The sequence below is a fragment of the Danio rerio genome, chromosome 14 (assembly GCF_049306965.1).
Source record: "Danio rerio strain Tuebingen ecotype United States chromosome 14, GRCz12tu, whole genome shotgun sequence".
Lineage (NCBI taxonomy): Eukaryota > Metazoa > Chordata > Actinopteri > Cypriniformes > Danionidae > Danio > Danio rerio.
Window position 1 is genome coordinate 49,951,851 of NC_133189.1, and position 8,687 is coordinate 49,960,537.

General features: G+C 42.1%; 1 protein-coding gene across 5 annotated transcripts; it reads right to left on the reverse strand.

The window, feature by feature from the left end:
* Positions 1 to 1,390: 1,390 nt before the first annotated feature.
* Positions 1,391 to 8,687, reverse strand: LOC103911812 (uncharacterized). 5 transcript variants are annotated; one of them, XR_012389977.1, is made up of 5 exons: positions 8,507 to 8,687; positions 8,184 to 8,302; positions 6,843 to 6,969; positions 1,670 to 6,393; positions 1,391 to 1,465 (listed from the first exon to the last, which is right to left on the reverse strand). XR_012389977.1 is itself a non-coding variant. In XM_073922218.1 (5 exons), the coding sequence occupies exons 1-5, from the start codon at positions 8,576 to 8,578 to the stop codon at positions 2,220 to 2,222; spliced, it is 4,521 nt and encodes a 1,506-aa protein (XP_073778319.1). In that variant the 5' UTR covers positions 8,579 to 8,687; the 3' UTR covers positions 1,391 to 2,219. The 5 variants fall into 5 exon arrangements, 3 of the variants coding, with proteins under 3 accessions (XP_073778319.1, XP_073778320.1, XP_021335615.2); XM_073922218.1 differs by adding an exon at positions 6,540 to 6,568 and having other exon boundaries at positions 1,391 to 6,393; XM_073922219.1 differs by having other exon boundaries at positions 1,391 to 6,393.

Sequence of the window (8,687 nt, forward strand, 5' to 3'; positions counted from 1 at the left end):
AAACGCAGGGCGCAAACGCTTTCAGGGCGTGTCAGAACGCATTTTTGCTAATTTACGGACGGGAAAATCTGCTTTGCGCCATGGCGCATGGTCTAAAAGGGTTGAGTTTATTTTCTTAATGAGTTATAGGTGTGTTTTGAGAATAAACCAATTAGAGTCTCATCTCCCATTCCCTTTAAGAGCCAGCTGCGTCGCGCCATAAGCGCATTCGCTATTTACAGGACGCAAAGTAAGTCTAAGTGGAAAAACTGAGCATTTCACAAGCAGTTTTTTTTAACAGAAAACTCTTAAACAGAGCATCTACTGCGTGAGAATGAGAGATAATGGATCACTTTCGCTCTTGGATAGGGAAACCTTTACGCACAGACATCAATTAGTCTATAAATAATTAATTGCGTTTGTTAAGCGCAAACGAATAAATGAACAATAATAACGAAGTGTGCTCAAAAACCTGACTTATATCCTAAAACGCATGCTGTGCCCCTTATGGTCTAAACCCTGACAGGTGGGCAAATCTAAGCTTGTTTTTAATAAAACAAATATAAATATGGATATAATAAATAATACTGCTAATAATAATAACATTATACAAAAGCAAATTGTTAAGAATGAACTAAAAAAGCTTCCCGAGATGAAGAAGACATAAAAGCAGTGATTTTTCATATTTATGTTGGCTATAAAATAATGTCTTGTAATATTTTAATCCTTTATATTTATATTCTATATCTATTCTTATTATATCCTATATATATCCTTAATATTTACATTTTTATCATATGTAAAGATATTTGCCTATTGCTCTCTTGTGCGTATTAAGCAGTGTGTAAGCGAGGCACAACTCTGCGCCGGAGTTTAGACCGGGTTTGTTTGTTCTAATGAAAAATCTATTTTAGTTTCTCAAAATAGCAACGCGCCAGCAGTGCGCCTCAGAACGTCTTCCTTTTTATACCAGAACGCTTATGGGCGCACAAATGAGCGCTAATGCATTTGCTATTTAAACAGCGTAGACTTCATTTACTTGCGCCAAGCTGAAACCAGCAAACAAGTATTGCACTGCGCCTTGCGCCACATTGCGCCGGGTGTATGATAGAGCCCTTGGTATTGCACTCCTGGATCAAAACAAATTTTAACTTGGCTCCTCCTCTGACGTGTTCACTCAAATGCAGGTTGCCAGATTGATGTGAGTGTGCTTGACTACCTTAGGAGCACTCTAGCTTAGAACTATAATCGGGCCATAAAAATTAGGCCCGATAGGGCCCGAGCCCGACAGGTATATTTTGATTACCAGCTTTATGAAGCCCGAACCAGTTTATAGCCTGACATTATTCAAATGTACACAGTCACACTGTAACAGCCCGGTTGGAGAAATAAAAGGATTAAACTCATGCACTGATGTTGCACTGTCCTCCTTTGTGCCTTTATTGTTGCATTTGCTGTCCTTAAAGACTGTACAACACCGTAAGAGCTAAGAACAGATGAATAAACACAAATAGAAAATATGTAATGAATAATAGTTCACATAATAAGACAAAACAATAAACTTGGTGACAATATTATAAAGTATCTTCAAATATATGACTAATTTTACAATAAAATAGCAATTTAAATTATTAGCAAGCCAACAGATGCATCAAATTTTAGCAATATGTATAAAAATGGCCTCATCTACCTTGTTCTCCCTTCCAACCAGGTGTTCAAACAATGAAGATGAACAGAACAAAAAACAAACCCAAATATGCATTAAATCTCTCTTAAATCAGTCCTTAAATGTAACATTAGCTCCGTGCATTTCTCTGTGCAAGCGATCGCTCTCTCCCTCGTGCTAGGCGCGCTTCTCCGATCTCCCTGCTTCCGTGATCTGCGCGCGCTCGCGCACCTGACCACTTCCGGCAAGCCGCGCGTCAAAATAAGGGTCTCTATAGGCTAAATAACTTAATGCAAAGCGGAGTTCAAATAAATAACAAAAACACAACAATTTTTAAAGAAATAGAGAAGTAATTAAAAGCAGCATAAATAATTAACACTGAAACCTAACTTAAATAACTTGGGGTTATTTACACTCCCACCAATCATGAGTGATTATGAATTTTAACCTTTTAATCACGAATGATTTTAAATGAATTATAATTACTACTACTATAACCATTTAAGACTAGATGTAAACAACACTAAAACATATATTACTATGAACTGTTTACTCAAAGGATATGTCAGTATGTTCAGGCTGCCTCCATCAGCAGGACCAACTTCTGCACTGGACGTTCCACCACAGATGGTTTATGTGGACGTTTGCCATCCTTCCCCAGATTTCTATCTCCGAACTGTATTTTCACTCTTCTCACCAATCCGTCCTTGTCAGTGACTGCCTCAATAATCCTTGCCAAGCGCCACTCATTCCTGGGCAGATCCACTGCCTTCTCCAAGACAATATCTCCTACTTGCATGTTCCTTCTTGGTGTATGCCAGCACTGTCTTGTTGTGATGTTAGACACATACTCCTTATGCCAACGTCCCCAGAATTGTTCTGCTAAGTATTGGACATGCCGCCATCTCTTACGGGCATACACATCTTCCCTGACAAATTTGCCAGGAGGTGGTAGGGCTTGAGTAGGTTTTAGAGTGAGGAGGTGATTAGGGGTTAGAGGTTCAGGGCTACTTGGGTCAGTTAGACTATCAACCGTGAGCGGACGACTGTTTACAATGGACATGGCCTCGTAAAAGAACGTTCGCAGAGAAGAGTCATCGAGCCTTCCAGATGACTGTGACAGGGTGGAGCGAAGAACACTTCTGACAGTTCTAATCTGTCTTTCCCAAACTCCGCCAGTGTGGCTTGAATGAGGTGCATTAAAAACAAAGTCGCACTGTTTTTCCGCTAAGAATGTTACCAGACGGTTGGTGTCAATCTCCTCCATAGCTTTGGTGAGCTCATTCCTGGCTCCAATGAAATTACTGCCTTGATCACACCTTATTTGATGGACTGCTCCTCTGATAGCGATGAAACAACGCAGGCCATTGATAAAGGCATCTGTGGACATGTCATCCAGCATCTCAATATGGATGGCTCTGCAACAGAAACAGGTAAAAAGAAGTCCATACCTCTTGTTTGACTTGCGACCTTTGCTGGTGATGAATGGACCGAAAACATCCATCCCGCTGTATGTGAATGGAGGGGATGGCTCTATGCGCTCTGAGGGTAAGTTAGCCATTTTTTGCTCTTCCGTAGGTCCACGTAACTTGCGACATCTCACACATTGTCGTACAAAGGAAGCTACAGTCCTGTTAACTCCCGTAATCCAGAATCCTCTTGATCTGATTTCATTTATAGTCATTCCCTTTCCTTGATGAGCCATCTTCTCATGACAATCAGCAATCAGGAGTTTTGTAAGTTGGTGCTCCTTCGGAAGTATCACTGGATACTTGACAGCATTAGGGATAGATGCCTCACAAAGTCTCCCTCCCACCTTCAGCAATCCATCTTGGTCGACAAAGGTGTCAAGATTGTATAGTCTGTTGCTGCGAGGTAGTTGTTTGCCCTTACGGAGTAAAGTTATCTCCTCTGCATATGTCTGCTTCTGTAAGTCCTTGATTATGATACATTGTGCATCGTTTCGTTCCGCCAATGTACTGTGATTATGTGACTTGTCTTTCCTGACACGACGTATTAAACGTGCAACAGCTTGGATAGCTTTGGACCATGAGGACAACTTGGTGAGACGGTCTGACAAACATGAATACTGTACAGTTTGCGTGTTGAGTGACTGAACCTTCTTGACTTCAGGGTCGCCAATTGGAAGCTGCTTGCTGATTTCCATAGGTGGTGGTATTTGCTTTTCCCATAAAACTTTAGGTCCTCTAAACCAGTTGGAAGTGACAAGATTGTTAACACTTAGACCACGCGATGCGTAATCGGCTGGATTTTCATCTGAGCAAATGTACCGCCATTGTTGAGGAGTTGTGGTGCGGTGAATCCTTTGTACTCTATTTGCCACAAACGTGTGGAAACGGCGGGCTTCATTGTTTATGTAGCCTAACACCACTTGTGAGTCAGTCCAGAAAAACGCTTCTGCATCTGCCAGGTTCATTTCCTCCTTCAACATGTCATTCACTGCAACTGACACCACTGCGGCAGCCAATTCTAGCCGAGGAATTGTTGTGATCTTGAGTGGGGCCACTCTAGATTTTGCCATGAGCAACGAACAACTGATGTCACCTTGCTCGTTCTCGAGTCTGAGATATGAACACTGACCATATCCACTCATGCTGGCGTCTGAGAAGTGGTGAATCTCTCTCCTTATGATTCTCCCAAAGCCAGAAGGCACAATACAACGAGGCACTTCAATCTTTTCTAGGTTAACTAGATCTGCCTTCCAGTGTTCCCATGCTGATTGTAGATCAGCGGGTAAGTTATCATCCCAACCCATACCACTTCGGCACATTTCTTGCAGAATGGCCTTTCCTTTGAGTACAAAGGGGGCAAGAAAGCCTAAGGGATCAAACAATGATGCCACTATAGACAGTATCCCTCTACGGGTTGCTGGTTGGTCCTTAACAGTGATACGGAATTTAAAATTGTCTTGTTCCAGACTCCAGTAAATGCCCAAAGCTCTTTCCAAAGGCTGATCAGTGAGAGCAAGATCGACAGCTATAACATCTACCGCACACTCTGAGGGTGGTATTGTCTTCAAGACTTCCTTGTCATTAGACACAAACTTGTGAAGCCTTAAGCTTCCCAGTGCACAAAGCTGACGAGCTTCTTCAGCCAATTTGATGGCCTTCTCTGTGCTTTCAATGCTGGAAACTCCATCATCCATGTAGAAATCTTGCATAATAAATTGCGAGCCCAGAGGATACAGACGTTCACCTTCTCTTGCAAGATGCTTCAGCCCATAGTTAGCGCATCCAGGGGACGATGAGGCTCCAAACAAATGCACTGTCATGCGGAAGGTTTGAGGCTGTGAATTGAAATCTCCATTTCTCCACCATAGAAATCGTAAATAATCACGATCCGCATGGTCTACATGAAATTGGTGGAACATTTTCTCCACGTCACACATTAGGGCTACAGGGTACTGTCTGAACCTCAAAAGGATGCCAGTTAAGCTGTTCATCAGATCTGGGCCAGTTAGAAGATGGTCGTTCAAGCTAGTTCCCTTGTATCTGGCTGAACAGTCAAAAACTATACGCAATTTCCCTGGCTTTTTCGAGTGGTACACTCCGTGATGTGGTATGTACCATCTTTCTCCTTCTCGTCCTTCCTCAAACACCTGTTCTGCATTACCCTTCTCTATTACTTCCTCCATGAATGTTACATAATGCTCTCTGTACTCCTGATCTCTCATTAATCTCCTCTTCAAATGTTGAAGTCTTATGACAGCTAGAGGTTTGTTATCTGGAAGATATGGTCTTTTCCTGAATGGCAGGGGCATTTCCAGATGACTATCCTTGTTCAATCTGATATTCTCTTCCAGCTTTCTCAGAAATATGATGTCCTCCTGAGACGTCACTTTTGTGTGCCCTTCTGTGTCCTTGAAATCAGATTCCAGCACTTTTATCACATCTGTGGGAGTTACTGCAGGTATTTCCTTGATAGACACTCTATGACACATGGCAGCACTGCTTTGGGGCTCAAAATGTGTCAAGGAAGGACCTATAATGCTCCATCCGAGGTCCGTGCGAACAGCATATGGTTCATTCTCCGTTCCAAGAATTACTTCTCGGGGCGCTAGCGCTCTGGAACAATTGTATCCTATCAATAGTCCAACCTCACAATTTTGAAGTGGGGGAATTTTGTCTGCTAGAGTGGCTAGATGTTTCCAATGACTTGCAGTCTCCATTGTAGGGATGTGTGCGCGATCCACAGGAATGCATTCTTTGGTGTATGCAGGGGGTAGATCTATAATCAGTGAGGAATTGAAACCTCTAACTCGAAGACCAGAAATCCTTTCACTTGACATCAAGGAGTCCTTTCCAACCAAAGTAGTGAGTTTAAGCGTCACGGGACAGGAGTCGACTTTAAGACTTTTGCATACTGCACATTCAATAAAGACTGAATCGCTTTGTGTGTCTAACAGAGCATAGACGAGCTTCTCAGAAACTGGGTCTTTATGTGTGGACAACCACACTGGCACAATCATAGAGGTGTTAACAGGCGTGCATCCAGATTCTACACTCAATGACATTGTCGCAACTCCTTCATGGACATTTTCTGGGCTCTGAGCAGAAGAAGACCTCACCTTTCTATTGAAGCTGTCGTCATGTAGGCAGGTAGGGTGTCTTCCCTTACAGGTGTTGCAGCAATGTCGGGAGCGGCAGTCCTTGGCACTGTGACCCAGCCTCAAACATCCATAGCACAATCTTGTATCCTTTACGAACTGTCTACGTTCTTCAAGAGACCTTGCAGAGAATTTAGAACACTCATGAATTTGATGTTCACCATTTTGACAGAACAGACATGGCTTATTGACCTTTCCAGTGGGCTTAGAATTATCATGCTGTGTGACAGTCTTTGTATGGAAGACATTAGCTTTAGGTTTACTGACCTTGAAATAAATTTTCTCTTTGATAGGTTCTGAAACATGAAGGGCATGAAAGGATGTGACTGGATTACAGGCAACTTCAGCTTCAACAGACATGAAATGGGCGAATTCTTGAAAAGTTGGAAAATCTTGAGTTTCACTCAACGTTTGTGTGGTTTGACGATTCCAGCGGGCAGCCGCCCAATCAGGGAGTTTGCTTACAAGCTTCCTATTCTCTTCGCAATCATTCAATATTTCCAGTCCCTTTACATGTGGCATTGCATCCTTACATGAGTTCAAGAAATCAGAGAAATTTCGAAGTCCTACCGAGTCCTTGGATTGAATTTTAGGCCAGTATGCGAGTTTCTCTCTGAATGCTCGTTGTATGATGAATGGCTGTCCGTAGCGATCTAGAAGCCTCTTCCACGCGTCCTTGTAAGCCTCCTCATCATTTCTGTAAAAGATACCATCTAGCACTTTCAGAGCAGGCCCAGTAACGTACTTCTTCAGGTAGTATAACTTGTCTCCTGAAGAGATATGTCTTTTATCAATGAGTGATTGAAATGAAGCCTTCCACTCTATGAAGTGAATGGGGTCACCACTGAAAACTGTGGGCTCTGGCATAGGAAGTCTGTTTAGTGTTATGCTATCTTGGACAGCCTGCGCTAATTGAGACACATCAGCATTGGGACTCTGTGATGAAATGTTAGGCGTTGGATTAACGGAGGATAAGTATACTGGTTTATGCGTGGGAGGGCTTACAGGTTGCTGCAGCCCTTCATCTTGATTAACAGTGTCAACAGTTTCTTCCTTGTCATACACCTCCAGTCTTGCTCTAGCTGCTCTTACCTCCTTCATCGCTTGGAGCCTTTCAAACTCGCCTTTTTGAGCCTCAAGTTCTTTTCTTTGCTTCTCTTCTAGAAGTCGTAATTTTTCTCTTTGCTCCCTTTCTTCTATTACAGTAGCATATTCTGCTTCCTTAGCTGCTAGCTCTGCTGCTGCTTCTATGCGTTTAGCCATTAGTATAGAATTCAGAGAGGGTTGACTTATAGGTGTACTGGATTTGGAGCTGATGCGTGAAACAGTAGAACCATAAACAGAGCGAGCGTAGTCTCGTTCAAGCAGCTCACGTAAATGCCCCTTTACGGTTTCATTGTCAAAGAGTCCATCTACCCCTGAGATCCTCTCATATGCAATTTTTACTATATCCTTAGTAACAGCATCACAAGCATCAATTTTCCGTCTCATATCAGTGGGTGGAGTTACATAACTTCTAACCCTTATGTATGCATTCATCACACTGTCCTTTTCCCTTTCCAATGAGTCTATGAGTGATGCTAATTCACTCTCAGAAATGTCTAATTTCAACTGACTTCTTGCTTTCCGAGCCTCCGCCTTCCATTTTTCATATGCATGCATAAGCTTTCTTTCTGCTTTATGAGACTCCTCCCTTTGATATGCAAGCATCCTGTCTGTCTGAGTTCGTTCACGGGTAGAGCGACGTACATTTGTGTCTAATTCTTCAGATTGAACTTCTATTTCTTCATCAACTTCTTTGTTTTGAACATTATCAATTTGTTCGTTTACTTTTGCAGGAGTGCACAAATTGGAACCGTGATCCGTCATCATTTACATCAGCAAATAATGTCAGTGGGTGCAAGCTCTTACTGTAACAGCCCGGTTGGAGAAATAAAAGGATTAAACTCATGCACTGATGTTGCACTGTCCTCCTTTGTGCCTTTATTGTTGCATTTGCTGTCCTTAAAGACTGTACAACACCGTAAGAGCTAAGAACAGATGAATAAACACAAATAGAAAATATGTAATGAATAATAGTTCACATAATAAGACAAAACAATAAACTTGGTGACAATATTATAAAGTATCTTCAAATATATGACTAATTTTACAATAAAATAGCAATTTAAATTATTAGCAAGCCAACAGATGCATCAAATTTTAGCAATATGTATAAAAATGGCCTCATCTACCTTGTTCTCCCTTCCAACCAGGTGTTCAAACAATGAAGATGAACAGAACAAAAAACAAACCCAAATATGCATTAAATCTCTCTTAAATCAGTCCTTAAATGTAACATTAGCTCCGTGCATTTCTCTGTGCAAGCGATCGCTCTCTCCCTCGTGCTAGGCGCGCTTCTCCGATCTCCCTGCT